General features: G+C 43.3%; 1 protein-coding gene across 3 annotated transcripts in view; it reads left to right on the top strand.

The window, feature by feature from the left end:
* The window catches only part of LOC138955506 (monocyte to macrophage differentiation factor 2-like), a 233,126-nt gene that overhangs the window by 196,203 nt on the left and 10,419 nt on the right, over positions 1–26,504 (top strand). For 2 of the 3 annotated variants that reach the window (XM_070327099.1, XM_070327105.1), the window contains one exon: positions 157–226. In XM_070327099.1, the coding sequence (XP_070183200.1) occupies positions 157–226 (70 nt within the window). Of the gene's footprint in view, positions 1–156; positions 227–1,064; positions 1,250–26,504 lie in introns of those variants that run through there. The other variant, XM_070327112.1, reaches the window with a different exon arrangement.

Here is a 26,504-nt window from a genome sequence, read left to right as displayed (position 1 = left end):
TTCAAAAACAGTTTGATTTGTGCACCTAACTTGATTAGTCTTGATACAATCTGTTTTCAAATGAGGTAGGGGTTAACAGTTATTTAGTGAGTGTAATGGAACATGACGAAGGAGAGTCGTATAAAGCATTTGCTTTTCTTATTTGTATGTTGGCAGGTTCAAGTGGTTTGAAATAGTGCTGTACCTTATCATTGGTGTTTGTCCAGCCCTTGTTATTTTTGACATGGTAAGTAAAAATAATAATGTAAGTACTTATTCAACTAGACTTGGCCAAAATATTATTGCAACAATTTTTGCACGCTAAGAAAAGCGTTAAAACGCAATCCATTTTAGTCCAACTTTATATGCTGGAAAAGGTAATTATGTCAACTGTTCATATCATTTGTTCGATCGGTGACAACCTGAAATCAATCGACCTGACAAAAACCAATGCCCCGTTTTTTAAAATCTGCACAAAATCAGAATGTGCACAATCCAAACACTTCTGACTACCATTGGAAAGGCCATTCAATTTCCTGTTCAGAGCATTTGTTTGATGCACCTTACTTCTCTAGTCTTTATGTAGCCTTTTGTCAAAGGCGGTAGGTGTCAACCGTTTCAGAGGCAAAAAAAGGCACGTTTTGCGGCCATTTTTGAGGGGGTCCTCCACTGAAAGAGCCATACCTGCTCAAGTTCTCAATGAGTTGCTTTAGAAATTTCAGAAGTTATGACCAATAGGCTGTCTGTCTTGATTTTTGGGAACTTGTATACTAAGCTTGTCGTATTACGCAACGTTTCCGAAAGACCTAAACAAATATTCTTATTAATTCAGAGTTTAAGGATAAAAACATCGTGACTTTGCATGCTAAAACAAAAATGGTTGGGGCAATTGATGCCAAAGTTTCAGGCAGATCTGAGTGCTGGTTTACATTTGCTGGAGATGGGAACGCGCAAAAAACAATATCGATCATCGTCTTTGGTACCGTATACAGTCGCCGTAGAGATTATAGACGTTGCGGGGAAGACGCCCGACAACTCAGCACGACGACAAGTGACGATGATCTTCTTTTTTTCCTCTCACACAGCCGGGACGGGGCCTTTGCGAGCCGTTCCCACTGGAAAATGGAGCAATTTGTCGTCGTCGCCAAAACTGAAGATAGAAATTGCTCTTTGCTGTCAAGTCGAGTTCACTTTAATCAAAGTATTTGTTATGGACGTATAGATTGTTCATTTTGCAAAAAGCTTTTGAAGAATAAAATAATAAATCTTAGATAGGCGTGGATTAACAGTTATTTTTGTCGGGTACCATCTCAGATGTTCATAAGTCTTTGCAAAGAAGCCGCTATAAACTGTTTGCAGAGAAAACTGACGGACGCCAACGAAGTTTAAAACCAAGACTTAGAGTGACGTCACTTTTCCGCGCAGCGGTCCGGGACGTGTGTTGATACAACGTCTGCGAAGGCGAAATTTGGTGTTTTTCACGTCGGGGCCGAACGAATGCATACATTAATCGTTTTTCCTTGACTGAAGGGTGTTTGGGTGGTGTTTTGGGGAGGGGGAGGGACTCCTATGGCTCATAAAGGGACAGTAAGCTTGCTGAAGTTTAAATTGTGGTCATTTATCTTATGTTTCTATTTGGTCATTCATCTTTCACTGTATATGACTAACGAACAAGCGGTAGCAAACGTCCGTGTGTGTGTGTGTGTTGGGGGAAGAACAAAACTCCTTTTTCTTTTCACACACACACACACACACACACACACACACACACACACACACACACACACACACACACACACACAAATTAACACACAAATTAACAAATGCACACACACATCCACACATCTACACACACACACACACACACTGACACACACACACACACACACACATACGCGCGCCCGCAAACAAACTAATGAACAAACAGACGCACAATTTTACACGCTGCTTATGTGTGTTTGTGTGTTTTAATGTGTGTGTGTGTGTGTGTGTGTGTGTGTGTGTGTGTGTGTGTGTGTGTGTGTGTGTGTGTGTGAATAGAATAGAATAGAATAGAATAGAATAGAATATATTTTATTGTAGGAACCAAATTGGTTATTGACACAAAGAGCGATTAAAACAATCTGAAATAAACTTTCACATGTTTATGACTAACTGTTTAAGATGTGTGTGTGGATGTGTGTGTGTGTGTGTGTGTGTGTGTGTGTGTGTGTGTGTGTGTGTGTGTGTGTCTGAGTCGCTTAGTACCAAATAGAAAAACAGCCACTGCGAGGCAGAAAAAGGAAAGGGACATTTTTTTGACACCCACATGGCAAATGCCAGATACTAACATTGAGGCAGCGAATAGTAAACATTCAGCCCTTCACTGCCAGATCATTCATCTGCGTCACTGAACAAAGGGAGGTAATTCGGTTTTCGTTATTTCGTTATTTTGTTTTCTCGTTTTTCCTGACAATACTGGAGTGTTGGAGGGTGTATTTAGGGTTTCAATTATTATTTCTGCCCAGAGAAATCCAACTGGCCATATGTACACGCATTGTTTTCTTCTTCTGGCCACTGGCGCCCGTTCTCCCTTTAAACGCTACTTATAGTGTGGGTACGCGCGATTACGCCGAACGACAACACACCTGTCTCGGTTCCGTTGTCGTTGTCGGTCCCGTCTTCCCCGCAACGTCTATATTAACAGTCCTAGGTATCCTTGGCATTCGATGTCATTAATCCAACAAAATAAGGGCACACATTTGTGCCCCACAAATTGCAAATGTGGCTCACAAATTTTTGGGCTTATTTTTGTGGGGCACCTTTTGTTTTTGTGGGCCACAAACTGTATCATTTTGTGGAGCGTCTTGTCTTGTCTTGTCTTGTCTTTCCGTTATTGCCCACAATCAGCAGTAGTGATTACTTCGGCACTTGATGGGATGTTGCGCAAGTCCAAGAAAGCAGCGTCTCCAGCATCCAAAAGTCCATTAAAATTCACAGGTTGGGGGAGTATAGGGGGGAGGGGACATGAGTCACAGTGGCTACTGGTTTAGTGCGAGGCGCGCGACACAAAGGTGTCGACAGTGCGGGCCTCGACGACAGCTGCTGGTAGAGAGTTCCAGTCCTTCACTGTGCTGGGTAGAAAAGCGGCACTCCGATACTGAGTGCGGCAGGTGATGAGGCCGAACTGCTGGCAGTGGCCTCTTCGCTGGCGTGGTGGTAGGGGGGCCAGCTTCGACTTGATGCCCGGACAGTGTACGATGCTGTTCGTGATCTTGTAGAGCATCGATAGGCGGGCAAGCTTCCTGCGCTCCTCCCGAGAGACTGCCACTCAAGGGAGTCCATGATCCAGCATCCGGCTGACACTTGACGTGTTGTGATAGCGGTTGCAGACGAATCGGGCAGCTCGTCTCTGGACGGCCTCAAGCTTGTCGATGTTCTTTTGGGTGTGCGGGTCCCATACCGACGAGGCGTACTCCAGGATAGGCCTGACAAAGGCCTTGTACGCCTGTTCTTTCACGGATCTTGATGAGATCTTCAGATTGCGCCGCAGGAACCCCAGGGTCTTGTTTGCCTTGCTGACGATGTTGTTGATATGGTCGTCCCAGCACAGGTCACCCTGAATGGTCACACCCAGGTACTTGACCGCCATCACTGTCTCCAGCGTATATGTGCCCATGGAGAGGGCTGTAGTGGGCGTCTGCTCCTCGCAACAAGCAGGGTGTTGCACTTTGCAGGGTGGAACTGCATGTCCCAGCTCTTCTCCCACTCGGCTAGGCGATGGAGGTCTTGTTGTAGCTGGGCCTGGTCATTTACACTAGTCACCACCCTGTATACTGCAGTGTCGTCCGCAAACAGGCGCGCTAGTGCCGTCAGTCTCTCCGGGAGGTCGTTAATGTACGCTAAGAATAGCGTCGGCCCCAGCACCGAGCCCTGCGGCACCCCTGAGCGGACGCTGCCAAACGAGGAGCGGCTGCCATTCACCACCACGGCTTGACGTCTTTGATGGAGAAAGTTCTTGATCCAAGCAAGTGCAGCTCCCCGGACACCGAAGTTTCGGAGTTTGTGGGTAAGCAGACTGTGGTTGACGCGATCAAATGCTTTCGCCAGGTCCATGATCAACACGTCCGTCTGCTTCCCACTCTCCAGGTTGCTCGTGAGCTCTTCGGTGAAGTCCAGGAGCTGAGTCTCGCAGGACCGACCTCGACGAAAGCCGTGTTGATTATCGTCGAGGACGTCATTGTTGTGAAATAAGGGGAACAAATTAAGCTTCATAAAAAATAAGGACAAATATTTGTGGGGCATAAACAGTGTTTTTGCCCCCAAAAAATGTTTTGGGCTCTTTTTTTCGATCCATATTTTGGACGTTGAGCGTGGTTTGTCAGACCTATAGCGTTTCGGTTTTTAGTTACAAAATGGCGGATCAAGGATCAAAGGCGATCAGTTTGGAAAGAATCTCCAATGATGTTTGCTAATGCGAGAGAATTGGGACGGGCGAACCTTTGCATATTAACCAGAGGTAAGTTTCCATGTTTCGTTTTATAACTTACAGTGGGTCTATGGTAGTATGTGTTGCAACATGTGTCACTTCGGCTCACTCGGGTCACTGTCAGTCACTCAGTGTCAGTCCACAGGCATCGTTCACTGGACCACTACTTTCATAGTCTTTCTATAGTAGTGGTCCAGTGAACGATACCTTCCGCCTGTGGTCAGTCCACAGGCGGAAGCCGGGAAGGTATTGTTCACTGAACCAACACGAAGATAGTTACCCTGTACAGGGATTTCCTCATTAATTTTTGACTCACATGCGAAGCAAAAGTGAGTCTATGTACTCACCCGAGTCGTCCGTCCGTCCGTCCGTCCGTCCGTCCGGCCGGCCGGCCGTCCGGAAAACTTTAACGTTGGATATTTCTTGGACACTATTCAGTCTATCAGTACCAAATTTGGCAAGATGGTGTATGATGACAAGGCCCCAAAAAACATACATAGCATCTTGACCTTGCTTCAAGGTCAAAGTCGCAGGGGCCATAAATGTTGTCTAAAAAACAGCTATTTTTCAAATTTTTCACATTTTCTCTGAAGTTTTTGAGATTGAATACCTCACCTATATATGATATATAGGGCAAAGTAAGCCCCATCTTTTGATACCAGTTTGGTTTACCTTGCTTCAAGGTCAAGGTCACAGGAGCTCTTCAAAGTTGGATTGTATACATATTTTGAAGTGACCTTGACCCTGAACTATGGAAGATAACTGTTTCAAACTTAAAAATTATGTTGGGCACATGTTATGCTTTCATCATGAGACACATTTGGTCACATATGATCAAGGTCAAGGTCACTTTGACCCTTATGAAATGTGACCAAAATAAGGTAGTGAACCACTAAAAGTGACCATATCTCATGGTAGAAAGAGCCAATAAGCACCATTGTACTTCCTATGTCTTGAATTAACAGCTTTGTGTTGCATGACCTTGACCTTGGGTCAAGGTCACATGTATTTTGGTAGGAAAAATGTGTAAAGCAGTTCTTAGTGTATGATGTCATTGCTAGGTTTAGTTATTTGACCTTGACCATGAAGGTCAAGGTCATGTCAAGGTCAAGGTCAAGCATGTGAGTCGTATGGGCTTTGCCCTTCTTGTTAAGAAGAAGATTACCACTGCCACTTTTTTGCAACCTCTTTTCGACCCAATTCGAGGTGCATGATCATTATATTTTAACAATTCTTTTTTTTAAAGATTGAATCCAACTTACAATTCCAAGACAGTGAATGAAAATCAAAGCTAGTGCTGGTCAGATGTTTTAATGCTAGAATTAGAAATAGATAACCTTATCGTAATATATTTGCAAGCAGGCTGGAGGCTGATTTAAAAATCAAATTGCTGACTTACCCAGGCTGGCTGGTTACGAACAGTGTGTTTGTTTGAAAAGCAATCAATGGTTTTACTGCTCTGCTAGTACTTACCATTTTGAAAGTGATGTTCCCAATTATTTTATTGCAGGTTGGCATCAATCAGAAGAGAGCTAGAGTATGTTCAACGTCAAGGTCTCCTCTCAGCTGAAAAAACTAACGTATTGCTGCATGAAGTAAAATATTTGATGCCACTGCCAGCGACAAATCAGGTAAGACTAAGAGTTAGAGGTTTTATTATGTACAACTGTCAGTGTTATGACGTACAGTGTGTTTTTTCCTTCCCCTCCCTCTCATTCTCAAGTTCTGGTCAGAATAACTCATTTGGAGGTGTGTGTGTGACTGTGAGCAAGACTGAGAGAGTGTTTTCGGGTTTTTTTTATAATTCATGTTCAGGGATAATCATCATGATAAAATAATGAACACCTACTGACCAAACCACAGAACTGCTCGAAGCTCTTAGCCTTATTTCACCAGTATGATGATCAGTTCCTCCGGTATTAGAATCATTACTAATACTAGAAGCGCATGACTTTCAGTGTGTATCTTTAATAAAATAAAATGTATTGCAGTAAACACTGTCACTCACTCACTGTCAGGATATCTCATTCTCAATGAAACTGTGTGTCATTAGTTCTATTATTATTTTCCTTTTTTTCCCTCTGTGCTCTACACACATGCATACATGCATACATGTTATACACATGTACACACATCAACTTGTCTACATTGTATGTCTGTCACTTGGGGCTGGGCCGCTATTGCGCGGGCCGCTATTGCGCGGGGCCGCTATTGCGCGAATCTAACCCTAACCCTAACCCTAACCCTAACCCTAAAGATTCGCGCAATAGCGGCCCCGCGCAATAGCGGCCCCGCGCAATAGCGGGCCGACCCCTGTCACTCTATGTGAACACATTCAGTTCACTGATTCAGTCAAAACTTCACTGAATGTAAAAGGACTTATAATTATATTATAGAAAGATATCAATGCCAATGTCCTACAGTATCATAAGAATCAAGCATTAATGTTGCTTTTTGGTCGTTTTTTGTTTTTGTTGTTGTTTTATGGGGGAGGGTGGTGTGTAAATTCATCTGGTTCTGTGGACAGTGTGTTTGTTGTTCCTCCACATAGGTAAAAAATATCATACTGCATGTATTACTAGTACTACCTGTCCTGTCAGCTAACTTTTTTTAAAATTTGGTGCTCAGAGGAATGTTACTTCAGCCAATATTATATATTACAGGTTGGCATCGATCCGGCACAGTGGAAGAAGCAGATTGATTCCTTCATGATCCGGAGGCTGTCAAGACTCAAATGGGAAATATTTCATGCCAATGGCAATTCAGGTAAAAGTTTTGCTACATGATCATATTGTGTTTTATCCTCCCTCTCAGTCTCAAGTTCTGGTTACATTCTGACTGTTGGTGTGTGTTTGTGTGTGAGAACCGAAGTGTGTGTGTCAAAGTGTGTGTGTGTGTGTGTGTGTGTGTGTGTTTGAATTTCCCTGGCCAGTCAGGAGAGCTGCCAGACATTAATACCTGCAGATTTTTCTAGCCCTGCAGATTGATGTAACACACCTTTGCTTTGCTTTTTGAATTTGATAGCAAGAGCTGACAGGGAATGTGTCTTCTATATTTCATATGACTTGTTAAAAAGTAGGCATTAGAACTTGTCTACCAGGGAATTAGAAAGTTTACGCTCTTGGCATTTATGTGGGTTTAGTGTGTGTGTGTGTGTGTGTGTGTGTGTGTGTGTGTGTGTGTGTGTGTGTCAGTTACAAACACAACGTACTCCTTACTCATACTTAAAACTTGTTCTTGTCATTGTGTTTGGATTTAAGATCAGTTCCTTTCTCATTTATTTGTCAGTATATGACGAAGACCTGGCCAGTGAATGTGGATGAAAAGCAGTGCTATCCAAGTCCAGCTGTGATCGATGGGGAAACTACAGCAACAGCGGCAGGAAATGTCCACTCAGTATTGGTTGTACTGAGCATTACAACTTGTTGCTATTGTAAATTTGTGTCAATGTTTTAAAGGCCCACTATGCCTCATTTAAAAAGTTGTCCTCACCTTTAACATGGGATAAGACCATCCCTCCACTTGGTCACAGACCAAAATTCAACACTTTGACTGCTTTCTGTAGTGAGGTAGATGTTTTGGTGGTTTTGGTGATTTTTTTTTTCTTTAGAAGAAGCTGTACCTGAATTTATTCTTTAAAAGGATACCACTCTGCATAGAGAGCCTTGAGGCAGTTCATTTTTGGTATGCAACTATTTTATATATATGAAGTCTTATATCGCGCGCGTATCTCCAGACTCGGACTCAAGGCGCAGGGATCTATTTATGCCGTGTGTGAGATGGAATTTTTTTACACAATACATCACGCATTCACATCGACCAGCAGATCGCAGCCATTTCGGCGCATATCCTACTTTTCACGTTCTATTATTCCAAGTCACACGGGTATTTTGGTGGACATTTTTTATCTATGCCTATACAATTTTGCCAGGGAAGACCCTTTTGTCAATCGTGGGATCTTTAACGTGCACACCCCAAATGTAGTGTACACGAAGGGACCTCGGTTTTTCATCTCATCCGAAAGACTAGCACTTGAACCCACCACCTAGGTTAGGAAAGGGGGGAGAAAATTGCTAACGCCCTGACCCAGGGTCGAACTTGCAACCTCTCGCTTCCGAGCGCAAGTGCGTTACCACTCGGCCACCCAGTCCTTATTAGTGCCCGTATGGTCTTATTTCATGTAAAAGCCTCAGGGATGTCGTCAGGCGTCGGACATAGACGGATTGAAAGGCTCAAATGTCCGATTCACATAGCCACATGGCGGTCAGATGTCCTATCGTTTTGAACTGAGCGCTGTCATTGTCCGATAAGAACTCCATTCCTTCGGACAGCGCAATATTCTATATTTATCTCTCAAGATACACATTTTCAAAAAGCGACCGAGCACTCTCGCGTACATGTGCACTGAAGTTGTGCAGTGCGGATCTTGTGTTTTCGGGAATTCCAAACCGTTTGTGATATGGGCTGTTTGGGTACACCTGTCTGCAGCACATTAAAGTTAGGAGTACGGGAGACAACTCCAACTGACCATAAGTCTTGCGTCTGCTTTTGGTTTCAGTTCGAGACATTTTGATTAAGCGCATTAAAACTAAGGCCTGTCCACTTACAAAAACTGCTGGGTCAGAGTACAGTAAATCTTACATTTTGTTAAGGCAATGTGCGGCAGTAAAATTGAATTTGGAGAATACATGGAATAACCTGGTTTTCTGGGAAGTGACATAAAAATAAATAGAACAATTGTGAATACTTCTTCTTCTTCTTCTGTGTTCGTGGGCTGAAACTCCCACGTACACTCGTGTTTTTGCACGAGTGGATTTTTACGTGTATGACCGTTTTTACCCCGCCAATTAGGCAGCCATACGCCGCTTTCGGAGGATTGTAAATACTGATCGACATGGAGTGCCGTTGCTATGGAAACAGTCGTTACATTGGATTTCTAGGAAACGGTTTAACAGCGACATCATACATCAGAAATTCCTAATATTTGGCACAAAGATACACATGTATCATATACTGAACTCCAAAAGAAACGCAAGTTGAAATTTCAAGAAATTTAATCTCATTCTTTGGCATTTCATTTTGACAAGATCGAATCGAACGAATTTCACGAAAATTGGTACAAAGCATCTTGGGGCAATGTTCTTTGATTGTCACTAACAAAAAAACGTTACCGAAAGAAAGTTCTCACCGCCAGGCTCAGTAACGCGTGTGTCCCCCATTGGCGCTGACAAGGGCCTGACATCTGGCTCTCATGGAGCGCACCAGGCGGTTGACAGTGGCCATGTTGATGGTGGTCCAGATTTGCCTGATGGCCTGCTCCAACTGGGGTGCGGTTGTTGGCCTCGGCTGGAAGGCATTCAGCTCCCTTTGCAAAATGTCCCATAAGTGTTGAATGGGATTCATATCCGGGCTCAGGGAGGGCCATGGCATCACCCTGATGTTGTTCTGCTGCAGGAAGGCCGTGGTGGCCCTCGCGGTGTGGGGGCGAGCGTTGTCCTGCTGAAAGGTAAGGTTGCCGTGGAGTTGGAAGTATGGCACGACTGTGGGTCCCAGGACCTGGTTGATGTACCGCTGTGCATTCACGCCGTTTCCGCGCCCAGGGCCGATGCCTTGGAAGACCACGGGGCCCACAAGATGGTTGAGGCCTATCCCACCCCAGATCATGACGCTGGGGCCTCCCCAGGCGTTGTGTTGCAGGATGTTGTTGGCGGCGTACCTCTGGTTGCGTCTTCGCCACACCCTGATGCGGCCGTCCGCGTGGCTGATGCAGTAGCGGCTTTCGTCCGTAAAATGGATGTCCCGCCACTGCCGCTGGTTCCAGTTGAGGTGTTGATGTCCCCACTGCAGTCGCTGCTGCCTGTGCTGTGCAGTAAGCAATGTGCGGCGAGCAGGGCGCCTGCAGTACAGGTGGTTGGCTGACAGCCGGCGTCGTGTCGTGGTGCCCGAGATGGGAGCGCCATGGGTTCCAACGGTGTTCCTGGAGGTTTCTGTAGCCGGGAGGAATGGTTGGCGCAGGTGCTGACGGTAGATGACCCGGTCCTGGCGAGCAGTAGTCACACGAGGTCGTCCGCTTCTAGCGCCATCCCGGGTGCTGCCGCTGGCTTGGAATCGGGTCCACAGACGACAGATGGTCGAGGTTGCCACGCCCATGACATTTGCAATGGCAGCTGGGCGATTTCCAGCTTGCAATTGCCCGATTGCTCTCTCCCGGTCAATGGCGCTCAGTCTTGGCATGCTTCTACTGTACAAATGGCTGATTTCAGACAGTGGACGGAGACAGGTTTTTGTTCCTTGAGTGAGCTGAGTACTGTTAACGAAAACAATCCGGTCTGGCAGCTTTTGTGTGGACTGCGCGAGCGAAAAACAGTCTCAATCTTCAGCACGCTGCAGAGAGCGCACTCTGGGCGCTGCACATGTGATTTTCACAGGCTACGTGCAGGACACTATGCTAACTCATGCTCGTGCAGAATTTTCCCCTGAAACCCACCTTTAGTGCATGAATTTTAACAAAACCTTAAATAGCTCTTAACTTGCGTTTCTTTTGGAGTTCAGTATATCTACAATCATATAGAACGATTTTTTGACAACAGACTACAGTTGAACTTTAATATCTTTTGTCATAAGGATGAACGAATTTCTCACTGCATATTCATTACAATAATTAATTTAAATTTGTTTTAAAAAAAAAGTTCTATATGATTGTAGATATAATACATGTGTATCCTTGTGCCAAATATTATGAATTTCTGATGTATGATGTTGCTGTAAAACCGTTTTCTAGAAATCCCATATGACGCTGTTAATGCCAGTTTCTATAGCAACAGCGGTCTATATCCATCCACAATGTTTTTAATAAGTTATTTAAATAACTACCGTACTTTCCGGGTGACAAGGCGCTTCGTTATCTAAGACGCACCCCCTTCTTTTTAAAAAAAATTGTAATCCAGTCACCCATTGGACGCAGGGGGCCGATAGGGCGCACCAAAATTGAAAAAGTATACCGGTAGTCGAAGAATGAAAATAAGCCGGCGAGATCAAAGCCAGGTCCATTGTTTATAGACACGACCTTCTTCCCAGGGGTCAATGACCCAGTTTTTGCCATGAGAGGTGGTTCCTGTCATATCTGAGAGAGGAAACACTTCCTGCTTCGGGGTCAGTGACCGAGTTTAACAGAGTCGAACTCTGTGTGTGCGGCGAGATCAAAGACATTGTGATAGCTGGGTGGCCTTGTTTATAGACACGACCTTCTTCCCAGGGGTCAATGACCCAGTTTTTGCCATGAGAGGTGGTTCCCCTGTCATATCTGAGAGAGGAAATACTTCCTGCACCGGGTCAGTGACCGGTCAGTGACGAGTTTAACAGAGTGGAAATAATTATGTGTGCTCTGTGTGTGCGGCCAGATCAAAGGCAGGCATTGTGATAGCTGGGTGGCTTGAGAGCTCGAGGAAACTTGGCCAGGGCAGTACCTAGTAGCTGAAACATGCATTATCACAAGTTGTTTGACTGGTACTCAGGCGGTCTCTTTGATTTTTTTCGTATTTCATACACGGATTAGACGCTTCGTTATACAAGACGCAGGGGTCGAACTCGAGGAAAAAAGTCGCGCCTTATGACCCGGAAAGTACGGTACCCAGAAAACTAAGTTATTCCTTGACTGTATTCTTCAAGTTTAAGTTTGGTAATTTTACTGCCGCACATTGCCTTAAGTCATAAATAAAGGGTTCCAGTAACATACCATTCTTCTTTATTGATTATGAACTTTGGAAGGTTAGATGTTGGATCTGTTTTTTAAAAGTATTTCCTTGATGTGTTGTACTAAGATCAACCGTCTGCTTGGACATATACTAAAGATCCACTACCTGGCTGCTGTCTGCGGAAAATCGATTAATTCATAGAAAAATATGCCTTACAGGGAAGCAGCTAGCCGGTTGACTGTACATGTGTTTGTGTAGATCAGAGTGTTCTTATCGCATGTTCAAGCCAGGACAGATGATGACCAGAAACATTTACACATTACATATATGTATGCAGGATCTGCTACTTTAAGCTTAGGTGCAAGTGTGATGATATATTTGTTTGACTGATTATGGGCATTAAAATAAAACTGCAAAAAGAATACTTACACTTGAGATCTGATTTTGTGTGTGTCTGTGTGTGTGTGCGCATGAGGGTGTGTGTGGGCCATTATATTGACATACTTGCAGAAGAAACCAACAGAGGTAACTGATAAACTGCATTTATTAACACAAAGATGTAAACAAAGTGAGTTCACACATGTCACAAAAGATTAAAAAAAAGGCAGTCTCACATACATTCACAATATTTAGTACTCACATGAATGGCCAAAGATATATATATATTATAGGCTGAGAATGCAAGTTCTAATTTGGCACATTTGTACATGTACCTGCATCCACTAGACATATATCCATCTTACAATAAAAAAAACTAGTGGTTAGGACATCTCGAGGTCCTAGGTTCGAATCTCTGCAGAGGCATTTACTTTTTCCCCTTAGTTGAAATAAAAATGCTCAATCCAGAGAGAGCAACCGTAAAGTTACCAGCGTAAAAGTAAAGCGTTGAATGCAGCTATAAAGGTGTGGGTCAAGATTCAGGCCACCTTCTATGCACAGAATTCTGTGTAGGATTCTCAGCTCTATCTTTACAAACACATAATCCCCAATAGTCATACAGTGGAACCCCCCTTTTAAGACCCCCTCCATTTTAAGACCTTGTTTTCTGACTTTCTGTTCATAACCTCTGTAAATTTACCTCCATTTTAAGACCCCCTCCTTTTTAAGACCTGATTTTCTCAGATTTCTGGAGGTCTTAAAAGGGGGGTTCCACTGTAGCTGTAAGAAATACATTTGTTTAAAGCACTTATGCCTTTTGGGGGAAATAAATTAATAAGAAAAGACATCACCACACTAAGAAGTCAGGGTGCTGACTTTTGCTATGTGACCAAGTGGAAGGATTTTCTTATCCCATGCAAAAAGCCTGATAAGGTCTGACACAGTGAGGCGAAGTGTTTTAATGAGGCAGAGCAGGCCTTTAAAAATAAGTTCACCACATCCAAGTGAAAGACACAATCTTGGCAGTGCATATATATATGTTACAGTTAATCTGTGAAACCAGGGAATACGTGTATTAACTAGGTAATACATGAATTAACTGACGGAAAAAACCAGTTAATTCATGTATTACCTAAAATAGTTTAATTAATACATGTATTCCCTGGTTTCACAGATTAACTGTAACATATATACACATGACTGTATTACAAAAGCAACATTACAGCACAACATAAGAATGGATTGAACGCATCCAGGATGCACCAGAACGACCCAAAAACAGAATCAATGAAAATGTTAAACAAGATAAAGTACTGACTGGGATTCAAAGGAAGAAAAAGTCATGGGTTAACACATTTCATGTGCATAATGCAGTTAAAAGATCTAAATTCTAATATTGCAAAAAAAGTCTATACATGAACACGCATTGACTGAAACATACACACACATCTCCCAAAGCTAAGCCTGTGTGTAAAATAATGCCTGTGAACAGCTTAACTTAAAGCACTCAAACAACATAAAAGATAATACCACTTTATGTAGTAAAAACATACAAACTGCTGTTTGCTGTAAGTAAATGTCTGCATACCAAACACTACCTGTATTTAGCTGAATTGACAACTTACATAAGTCAAAATGTACCCTTGATCCACACCGCACCACACATTATTTGTGTAGAATGTTATTGTTAATGTGTTACATGTTCATTTCACCACTAGCCTTACCTCTGTAAGTGTAAGCATCTTCAGATGGACTATATTAAAGCAGTTCTGGTAGGCTCTCCGTCAGCACAGAATGGACTGAATCTGATCATCATCCTCAGCAAAGCCAGGCACCACTCTGCAAGCTGCCTGCACGTCATATCTCGGCACCTCACTTCCTGGAAAATAAAGAAAATGTATTACTGAGCACATCCAGACTTTGCTGTGCGCTGATGGGGATATGTTTTGGGTATCGAGAAGAGGGTGTATGTTGGGGGTGGGGGTGCGGGAAGGTAGGTAGGAGGTAATACTTGTTCTTCACAAGATCAGTGGGATGGAGAATGGTGTGGGTGATACTGACAGTGACAACTATGAACTAAACTGTAAACATTGTTCTGTAATATTACAGGTGCCATCATTCCTTCCTGTGAAAACCATTTATTTCATGGATATATATACTGTTCAAAAAAAGAAACGCATAGTTGCTACTTGCCAAATTTGTTTTATTTTTCGAAAAAATTAACAGAAAATCCAATATTTAGATTATTTGTTTGAAATTTGGTATGGACACAGTTGAATGCACACACAGTTCATTTGCATCTTCAAATCAATCAGTCAATCAATACGATTGGGTGCCGAGGCTGTCAAGTCAGTAGGGGGTGTGACTGCCTTGAGCAGCAACAACTGCCCGGCACCTTCTGGGCATGGACTGGATCAGATGCCGGATATCTTGCTGTGGGATGGTGTCCCACTCCTCCTGAAGTGCCTGCAATAGATCGCGGTGATTTGCCGGCGCTTCTTCTCGCCTGCGCACACGTCTGTCCAATTCATCCCAGAGGTGTTCTATCGGGTTCATGTCTGGCGACATGGATGGCCAGGGAAGCACCTGGACATGGTGGTCGGTGAGGAACTGGGTGGTGAGTCGTGCTGTGTGCGGGCGAGCGTTGTCCTGCTGGAATATGGCATCCTGGTCAGCCAGAAGAGGAAGGGCGTGTGGGCGCAGAATTTCCTCCACGTATCGCTGGGCAGTTATGCGCCCTTGGACGTGCACCAGGGTGCTCCTTCCAGCGGTATTGATCGCCCCCCACACCATGACGCCTCCACCACCATGAACGGGTGCCTCATCCACACAGTTGGGCGCGTAACGTTCGTTTACTCTCCGGTAGACCCTCCTCCGACCATCATGTCGCTGGAGCAGGAAGTAGGACTCGTCGCTGAACCACACGTGTCTCCAGTGATTCCGGACGGTCCAGCGAAGGTGCTGGTTGCCCCACTGCACTCGGTTCTGGCGATGGCGGCGGGTGAGGACAGCTCCTCTGTGAGGTCTGCGAGCTCTCAAACCAGCTTCATGCAGGCGGTTCCGCACGGTCTGGTCCGATAATCGGTGTGGCCCGGGGAGAGCCTGGACAGAAGATGAGGCCGACAGAAAACGATTCCGGAGGTGGCGGAGCCGTATGAAGCGGTCGTGAGCAGCAGTTGTCGCCCTTGGTCTTCCCGCTCGTGGCAAGTCAGCAACGGAGCCAGTGGCTTGAAACCTGACCCACAGTCTACTGATGGTGCTCTGGGACACGTGGAAGTGCCTGGCGATTGCACTTTGACTTTGGCCTGCTTGTAAACGACCCAATGCAATTTGGCGGTCTTCTCTGCTCAATCGGGCCATCTTTCGTCGCTGAATTGTCGTCTGATTTCTTTGTGGCGAACAATCCGCTTTTATGGGTTTTGGAAGACATGGTGAGAGCTCAATATTCCCCGAGTTTCACGAGATTACACTGAAGCATGACGAGTGGTCATGCCAAATGAGCAATTTTGACATTGTAGCCACTGATAACGCATGCGTCACGTGCAGAGCTCACTTGTGGCAATGGACGAAAGGTCGACGACCAGATAAACATTTTCTGCAGTTTGGTGGATATCCTTGTAGCCATATAACTAAATTAACCAAATATTACAAGCTATGCGTTTCTTTTTTTGAACAGTATATCATCATTAAAATTAAAAAGATAATCTTTCATCATTAAAATTAAAAAGACTTCCTCACAAGAACCTTTCTAACGACATATCTTGTTATGCTGCTGATGTGTGGTGGCTTTTCTGGAATGTGATGGAAAGTTACTATTTTATAAATTCAGCATGAGCCCTCATCCCACACACATTCCCTATTTAGCGTTGACACCTTTACAGTTTTGTTGAGAAATGTGATGTGAATTCATTCAGAAAATTTTAACTCTGCGCAGGGGCAGTCAGGGTGTTGAAGGTAGAAGTAGGTATCCAAGTACACAGGCGGTATTACAATTTACATTGTAACTCTTATTCCATGTAAAAAAAAAAAATAAAAAAAAAAAAAAACTGGCCAGGTCTGTGATTGTGAGCCAAGGAAAGGACTGACTGTATTTAAAATAATTCCAGTAATGAGTAAATCTTTCATTCTAGCTATTTCATGTTTTACTTTCTTACATCGCAATAGTTCAATGTTCATACAAACAGTATAATGCACTTTATGAGTATAGGGTTGCAACAAACTTTAAGATGGGAAGGAGAGAGAAAATAAAGATATTTGTACCATTATGTGTACAAAGTACATCATACCAATTACCATACACAGTATTACTATGCATTTTCAAATGTATGAATAATTTCAATTTTGATCTACAAAGTACTTGTAATACAATTTACAAAGAACAAAAGACTGCTGAATTATCTACATCAGTACATGTTTATAGCTTCAGCCTACCATCACCAATACCTAATGTTACATATATATAAATATATATATAAATAAATTTTACCGAACAGATTTGAAAAGCAAAAGCTGTAAGTGGTAAAGAAATGTGTAACTTACTCTTCATGGGTATAGTCTGTAATGTAAAGCACCACGCCAAGTCATCCTGATACCTCTCCAGTACATGTATCCATGTTTAAAGGTAAACTGTTGAAACTGGAAGACAGGAGCTGTATGAATGATGCACATCATCTCTGGTTTCTCGGGCGGCCTGAAAAAAAACAGAACAATATTAACATAACATGTCTTGAAAACTAAACAACGAAGTGACTGTGGTAAGATTCCTTTGTTTTTTAACTTTATGTCTTGAAAAGGAAATAAGTTCACTATCAGAGCCAAATCACTCACTAATTCAGTAATTGTTTTGTTTATTCTTTTACAACCATAGTTCATACACTGATTTGATTCTGTGCATGCAGAGTAAAGATCAAGCATTTTCTAAACTTGAGTAAAAAAAAAACCCACAACAAACACACACTCAGTGACTCACAGTCACACCCAGTTACTCAGTGTGAGCTTGTGACCGACGACAGTTACGGTGCACATGCACTTGTGTACATCCGTTTGAACTTGTGAACTCGGGTACCCCTGTACTATCGGGGATCCACTAAGGTTTCCGAGACTGTGTTTTGTCTCTATTGGAATGGTCTGATGGAAGAGCCGATTCTTAAATTTGCATAGGTAAAACGATTGTTTTTTGGTATAAGTTTTTGGAGTAAAATTGTGATTAATGTTTTGTGAACAAGAAACAATTGACAGGTGATTTTAATCCATCTCTCTTTTTCTCTCCGCCGCGATGTAATTTTGAATAGTTGAAGGTGATGTTAAACACCAAGTAGAGAAAGTAAAGGTACTCGACACCCCTCGAGTCGAAAGTGTGTTAACCTTGTGGCGCAGGCACGCGTGATGTGGGCCCTGGGGCCTACTGAGACTTTCTTTCTGCTTGGAATTCTGAAGAGAGACAGCGTATGTTTTTGTGCGTGTGTTTTCCGGACGCCCGGTGTGACATGTTTGGTCACAGGCTGAAATCCTTTGGGATGTGAGGAATTCTTTTGCTGGTAGGTTAATACAATTTTCTTTCTGTAAATGGGTAAGCAGTGAGAAGAAGAGTATGCTGCTTGGGGAAGGATTTATTTGAATGTTTATGAAGACTGTTTTATGAGTTGAATGTCTGGGAAAACTTTTGTTTATTGAATGCTTTAGAAAACCGTTTGAGAGAACGGTATTGTAGGTATGTTATTTGATAGGAATGATGTGTTTTGTTGTTCAAAGAGTTAGTTTGTGGTAGTTGAAATTGTTGAGTTGTTTACGTATGCTTACGGCGTGCATTCTGTGGTTTGCAGGATGGCGGAGTGTGCGACGGGGTTCTTTTTAGAGGGGTGTAGTTAGATTCAGTTAGTTCTTTTTTAGATGGGGTTCTCGTAGACTGGTTCTCGTAGATTAGTTTTCGTAGACTGGTTCTCGTAGATTAGTTCTCGTAGACTGGTTTTCGTAGACTGGTTCTCGTAGATTAGTTCTCGTAGACTGGTTTTCGTAGACTGGTTCTCGTAGATTAGTTTTTGTGGACTGGGTTCTGTAGACTAGTTTTTGTTAGAGGGACTCAGTGAGTTTTTGTAGATTTGTTTTTTTTTTTAAGAATTGTTTTTAGGTTGTTTTTTTAGATTTCGTTTGTTTTAGATTAGAGTTTCATTGTGTTTTTTTGGGTTAAAGTGGAGAGTGAGGATTTAGAGTAGAGTTTTAGAGTGTAGTTTGGAGGAAGGATTTAGTGTGTTTTTAAAGTGTAGCTTTAGAGGGAGAATTTAGAATATAGTTTTAGAGTGAAGAATTGAGAGCGTTGTTTTTGGAGTTGTTTAGTCAGTGTAATACATTGAAAGTTTTGTATTTGAAAGTAAACCCCCGTTATCCCACACATTCCCCTTTTCATCTTATGGAATAAAAGAACCTGGTAATATAACTTGTGTCAGTTGCTTTGAGTGTTTGTGCTCGGTGAGAAAGGGTAAAGTAAATTGGCACTCGGTTACATCAGTAACACAGACATACACAACAGATAAATCTTGCTCAGTTCTACAAAGGCCACGTTTGCAATGGTCATGTCTTGGATTTTAAAAACAATAACTTACCTGCTGGTTGATCCAAACCGATGATTGAAAATCAGTGAGAGGAAAATGTCCTGTACTGCTATAGTGTACAGTGCGATTCATCGCCAACCTCCCCATTCAAGGCAGACCGTGTCCAAAATCAGCTGTACCGTTCACATCCCGATTGCATTCCTTCAGAAGGGCAGTCGGTGTTTCAACTTGAGCACCGTTTATTGGGACTAATTGTTGATAACAATCTGAGATGGCATATACTCACAGCAATGAAATTTGCAAGGAAATTGCTAATTATGTGTTATCAAATTTCTCCTATCAAAGTTGCAATGCATTATTAATTTTGACACACGAACTCTTTTACAAGGACCACATAAAACCCCACATTGACTCGATTATGCTTCTATAGTCTGGGACGGGTGTAGTGAGATTCACTTGAAGAAGTCGCTCCAGCGAAGAGCTGATAAGTTAATTCTGCTCAGCTCATCTCTTCCTACCAACGAAAAGATGGAAAGTATAGGGATGTTAAGCTTAAAGAAGCAGATTTTAATAAATGTTCATTTATGTACAAGTCGTCTATCACGAAGCCCCAACCTATCTTATACAACTCTTCAAATCATCTCCGTCATATTATCCAAACACTAGAAATAACCTTGTTTTGCCAAGGCCCCGCATTGATTTGCTTAAGGGGTTACTTGTGTGTTCAAATCGCTCGACAGAAACATTACACATTTTTTGCACATGTTCCTCAAAGCAATATGGACACATCTGTGCAAAGAAAAAAGGTGGTTGCCTTATTAACCTTTTTTTTAGAATTTTTTTACTGGGGGTTGTCAAGTACGATTTTGCGAAAAACACTGCGATTCTTAACATGATCCTAACTGACATATTTAGCTCTACAAATGATAAATGAAACATGATTTTGTGTAGATAAATGAATGGAGAGTATAACTTTATCATAAAACGGTACTTATCAACGTGCATTTTCAGAAAATGATCGAGGTTTCTCGAGGGCGTACATATAAAATTATCACTCCTTTAGTAGTAAAAACGTATTTTAAAAAAATTCGCTCGACAGAACATAACTAAACTTGAACACAGCTAAGTTCACTGTATACAGATACAATACTTGTAAACAAAATAAGTTGTTGCCTTATTGTCTGCTTCACAATTATTCCCGCACCAACCCCACCCCCATATCTTGACTGACAAAAAGGATAAAAAGAAATAATTTGGGAGCGCTGTAGGTCAGTTGGTAGAGCACTGGACTTCTGATACATGAGTTTGAATCAGGGTGAAGGGTTGGGGGTCGGAACATTTGTGTGCAAAGTTTCATGAAGATCTGTCCAGTAAATTTCTATGAATCGCACACCACACACACACACATATATATACACCAGGGTAGATCAGTTAGTTTGTAAGGGGGGTGTTTTTAGAATTCAAGAGTGTATATCGAGGTCGCAGAGCACCCGAGACTGATCAAGGGGCATACGCCCCCCCCCCTCAACCCAAGAAAAAAAATCGCTCGTGAAATCCATTACACATTTTGAGCACATGTTTCTCTAAGCTATATGTCCACAACTGCAGACAAACAAAAACGTTGTTTTCTTATTCATTTTCTCATAAGAATTTTGCTTTGGGGGGTACCGGGTGGACAAATATGACCTTACAGAAAACACTGTAATTCGTAACGTTATCCTAACTGACATTTTTATCTTTAGAAAAGATAAGTAAAACATTACTTTGTGTAGATAAAAGAATGGAGAGTATCACTTTATTATAATACGGTACTTATCAATGTGCATGCCGAAAATTATCGAGGATTGGCGAGGGCGTACACATACAATTATCACTCATTTAGTGGTAAAAACGTAAAAACACAAACTTTGCTCGACAGATCATATTCAAATTTGAACACAGCTAACTTCACTATACACCGTTACAATACCTAAGAAAACCATAAGGTGTTTCCTTATTGCTTACTCCACAAATATCCCTGCACCACCCCCACCCCCACATCTTGACTGACAAAAATGATGTACAAATTCATTTTGGAGCCCAGTAGGTCATGTTGTGGGGCACTGGACTTTTGATCCATAGGTTTGAATCCGAACATTTGTGTGCAAAGTTTCATGAAGATCTGTTCAGTAAATTTCTGTGAATCGCACACCACACACACGCACACAGACACACACACAGACACAGAAACACACGCACACGGACACACACAGAGACAGAGACACACACACACACACACGCATGTACGCACGCACGCACACACACACACACACACAGTAGGTCAGTTGGTAGAGCACTGGACTTGTGTTCCATATATGGCTTTGAAGAGTGTTGGAGGTTGGAACATTTGTGTGCAAAGTTTCATGAAGATCTGTCCAGTAGATGTTTCTGAATTGCACAACACACATCCAGACACACACAACACACATACACACACAAGACACAGACACACACAAGACACATACACACACAGACACATACACACCGGCACACACACACACACAATGACACACAAGACACACACACACACGGAGACACACACAAGACACACGCACACGCACACACACACACACACAAGGGTGGATCAGTTAGTTTGTAAGGGGGGTGAATTTTGAATTCAAGAGTGTTAATCGAGGTCGCGAAGTGTCCGAGACCGAGACTGATCAAAGGGCATCCGTGATGATCGACCGGTCCCATCGGGTCGGTAGGCCCGACCAGCAATCCTGGTCAAGTTTACGTCTTATCGTCATAAGAGATCGCTGATGGCAGCACGCAGGCTGTTAAAGAAGAAGACCGCAACGAGCCTTGGATTCTCCCCTTCACGTCCCCGTTCGGCGGCAGAGGCTGAGTCAGGGCCAGCTGGTGGAATCTTCATTAATGACGACCTGACCCGGCAACGCACTCACACAACAAACAACACACACACACACACACACATATACACATGAGGAAGGGATAATCACACATTGTGCGCCAGTGAGGTTAGATTGGCCACGGTGAGATGGGGTCTGAGGCTGGTAAGGGATTTGGGGGTAGGACCGACGAGAGGGCACGGATTCGGCGGTTTGCCGTGTCGAGTCAACTTCATATAGATCTGTGTAGGCGATCAACAGCCCCAGCCGATCTGGATCTATTCAAGTCAAAAGTAAAGTCAAGGATACGAAGAAGTTTACCAAAAAACATCGATCCCAAGAACTCATGTTGTAACTTTTCAAAGCAGTTACATTCAATCAAAGCTCCATCCACATTAAACCGAACGGGAATCGTCGAAGATCCGCGCAACTTCACTGCAATGTCGAAAACGAACCGTCATAATGTCACCGCAGATCTATAGTTGGTTTTGGTTTTGTGTCGCAGCAAAGAAACGAAGCAAATCTCCGGCTTTTATTTCACACTAAAACATCGTTCATTTAGCGGATTATTAAAATATATTTCTTTGAGGTTGCAAGGCAATGGCATCGCTGAAATCATGATGTACTCATTCGAACACACGACACAGGTTATAAATTGACTGCATTTGGGCGCTTTTTACGGCCAAAACAGAATGACCTTTTTGACGGGTTTATGGAAAAAATCACTTCGGGGGCAGGTCTAAAATCCTGTGTACAGTGCCAAATCATACATCATTCAAAAGAGCAAAGCATGTTCTTTATTCTAACAGATGGGCTAGGGTAAGTCATAGATATAAATAGACAGTATCTGTCAATTATATCTTTGGGTAAGTGTATTCTATTCCTTCGATAGTCTCGTCATCTACACTTGCGTGAAAAATGCAATTTTGAGTCTGTTTTGCATAAAAGACCTGCGAGATTTGTAGAAGTCAAAACAACAACTTACAGTCCAGCCTCTCAACTTTCGTTCCATGCAATTTGTTTGTCTGTACTTATAGACTGAGGGGTGCCCCGAAATGATTTGTAATCACAACATTCACAGACTTCAAAACGCCATTGAAAAACTCGTCCACGTGCGTTTACTTGGATGACTAAAACTGTCGTACCTGCCAAAGGCCGCTTCGCTTAACAAAATGACTACCAGAGTCGCAAGGCTCGGGATATTTTTTACAAGAAAGTCATACTTTCGTTGTTCTAGTCCGAATGAATATGAAGATATGGCGAGTTGAAAACGCCGATTCTTTCGCCAGAAACACGTCTGTTTCCACACCGGAAAGAAGGAATGGACTGAGAGCTACTAGAAGCACGGCGCCGTGCGTACAATCGACCGAATGATGTTATTCACACAATACCATTTGGCGATCTCTAAAAAATCATTTAAAAACAAACTAGTTGACATGTAATGAAACTATTTACTGAAATCAAGAAGTATCTTAGTTCTAGCAGTGCATATTGGGCACCCCCTGTCGAATGCACACTGGACCGTACGTATACGCCGTCGCAATCAAGGCAAGTAACTCAGTGAGTATAAACATTAGCAAGAACCGCAACTTGAACACACTCGTAACACCTTAAAACAAGTGTTTCTAACATGGTGCATGTCACACACACATATGCGCACACACATATGCGCAGTCTGTCATCCACAAACTCACAGAATTTTCTCTCTCTCAAACTGTAAAAAAGTACAAATCACAATAAATGAAGTTTATACGTTTCTTGAACAAAACAAAGCACTCAAAACTCACATTTACACATCAAATAACCCCAATCCCTTGCCAAAGATACCCTCTTGCTATCACTCCATCATACACTGAAATTACACTTCCTGCATGGGTTATTTTTAGGGGACGGATTTAGCGGAAGAGTTACCGTCCAGCAGGTCTGACAGTGACTTGAAGTGAAGCGAGATCCTGGGTGTAGATGCCCCGAAGACGAATGACGTCACGAGCGCAGAATGAGTTCCTGGCGAAGTGAGTCCATAGCAGCCCTCAGTTGTAGAACGAGTTCCATGCGAAGCGAGTCCATAGCAGCCCTCAACAGTAGAATGGCTTAGCTTGACTGGGCTGGCGGATCATCTCCATCACTCATCGGCAAGAAAACCGCAACCTGAAATGGTTAGCATTGCTCTTAGTCCATGGTTAACTCACATCGCTTATCCGTTCCCATATATCAAACCCAATGCAGGAAAGAATGGACAAAGCCTCTATGACTCTCACACACTCGCACAAATACTTCATATGTTATGAACGTTCTACCAATTCATTACATGTTTAATAATTGGCAGAAGTTATGCAAACATGTAACACGAAAATAGCTTTCCGTCTTTTTACATACACAAGTTATCATAATGCACAGACCATATTCAAAATTGATAACTAACATAACTAACAATACTAATAAAACTAACCTTCTTTAAGCGAAATACCTGACTGACTAGCCTGAACATATAAGAAACGCACAGACACGAAACAACAAACATGTACCACGCAAACAGCCTAAACTACACCGAAAACAATAGAAAAGAATTACGCACCACATCCTGGTTGCATGAAAGCATACACGAAAGTCCCCTGTCAAATGAAGACAGCTCCCTTTTGCTCTATGAAAGCAAAAGTAACGTTCAAATGAAGAACGGATTCCAGTCTGGAACGCAGACTTCTAGCCCTGTAAACGGCTACGGCAAGAATGAATAAAACTGACACACAACTGAATTTACTGCTCACTACAGCACACCTGAGATACACCCGTTTCACTAGAAATTAGAGAAAACCGTGCCGCACGAAAACTACGAGTGCTAGCTGTCTCACCTGGCAGGTAAACGACAGCACAAAGAACAGGCGCTTGCAATGATTGCATATAATACGAAATAATTACAGCTGCTTGTGACACACCCCCCTTGTTAGACTGAACTAACAGTTAAGTTACAAAACTTCACACAACGCGGCTGTAATAATCCGCTCCCACGTTTTCACGTCCTCGGATTGCACGAATCCGGAAAGAGAATGGCTGAAGCAACAATGCCCATCGCATCAGACGACCGTTTGAGGTTTTTGCTCTCTGCAAGTGTTGCAAAGACTGATGATCAGTCTGAAGTTCAAACTCTTGGCCATACAGGTACACCTCAAACTTCTTGACAGCCCACACCACGGCCAAACACTCCTTTTCAACAGTGGCGTAGTTTTTCTCTGCAGAGTTCAGCTTGCGGCTTGCAAATGACACAGGTTTCAACTCCCCATCCCTCTCTTGCAGCAGAACAGCTCCGAGACCAACGTCAGAGGCATCGGTCTGCAGTACAAATGGCTGGGACAAGTCAGGCAAGCAGATAACAGGCGGTTTGCTGAGAATCTCCCTGAGAGTGTTGAAAGATTCCTCACAAACCTCGGTCCACTGAACCTTGTTTGAGCAGTTCTTCCGTGTCAAGTTGGTAAGGGCCAGAGCAATGGCAGCAAAGTTGGCTACATAGCGTCAATAGAAACCAACCAGGCCAAGAAAAGCGCGGACTTCTTTCTTGGTTTCAGGACGTCTTGAAGCTTGAATCTTCTCCAGCTTGGCTGCCTCTGGCCACATCAGGCCATGGCCAACTCGATGACCCAGGTAGTCCAGTTCAGGGAATCCTACGAAGCACTTCGTAGGTCGAGCCGTGAGACCTTCTTCTTCCAGACGACGAAAAACGGCCTCCAGGGCCTCAAGATGAGTCCCCCAGTCTTCAGTGCCAATGAGGATGTCGTCCATGAAGTTGTGGACATCACTTCTTCGCAGAGGGTTGAGAAGCTTCCTCATCATGCGGCTGAAAACCGCGACAGCATTCTGAAGACCAAACGGCATCATGGTCCATTGGAATTGTCCCTGAGGAACGATGAACGCAAGCTTCGGTCTGTCTTCAGCAAGGACTGGTATCTGCCAATACCCCTTCGACAAATCTATCTTGGTGAAGTACTTGGCACGCCCAAGACAGCTGAAGAGTTGATCGATGTCAGGGAGTGGTTCTCCATCAAACTCAGTGACCCTGTTTAGCTGACGATAATCGATACAGAACCGAATCGTCCCGTCCCTTTTCTTCACGAGGACCACCGGAGCGTTGTAAGGTGAGGACGCAGGTTCTATGACACCCATTTTCAGCATGGCCTCCACTTCCTTCTTCACAGTTTCAGTTTGGGAGTATGGCACAGGTCGAGGACGGACAAAAACAGGCTTTGAAGTCAGTAGGCTGACAGAAAATTCCTCAAGCTTGGTAGAACCAGGCAAATCCGTGAGCGCTTTGACGAAACGACCCTTGAAACGATTCACATCGTCACGCTGACTGTCAGTCAAAGCCGGGTTGCACTGAACATCACTCGGACCTTCTTTGGACTGAAGTGCAGGTAGAGGGATGTCTCGTGGGTACGTCACGTCTTCCTCTGAGGTGGCTCCTGATTCATCGATCACCACGGCACATGTAGTGACGACATCTTGATCCGATCTTGATGGGGTAGGTCTGGACCCCCTCTCAACATATTCCTTGATC

The sequence above is a fragment of the Littorina saxatilis genome, linkage group LG2 (genome assembly GCF_037325665.1).
Source record: "Littorina saxatilis isolate snail1 linkage group LG2, US_GU_Lsax_2.0, whole genome shotgun sequence".
Taxonomy (NCBI): domain Eukaryota; kingdom Metazoa; phylum Mollusca; class Gastropoda; order Littorinimorpha; family Littorinidae; genus Littorina; species Littorina saxatilis.
This window is presented reverse-complemented; position numbering and strand designations above follow the sequence as displayed.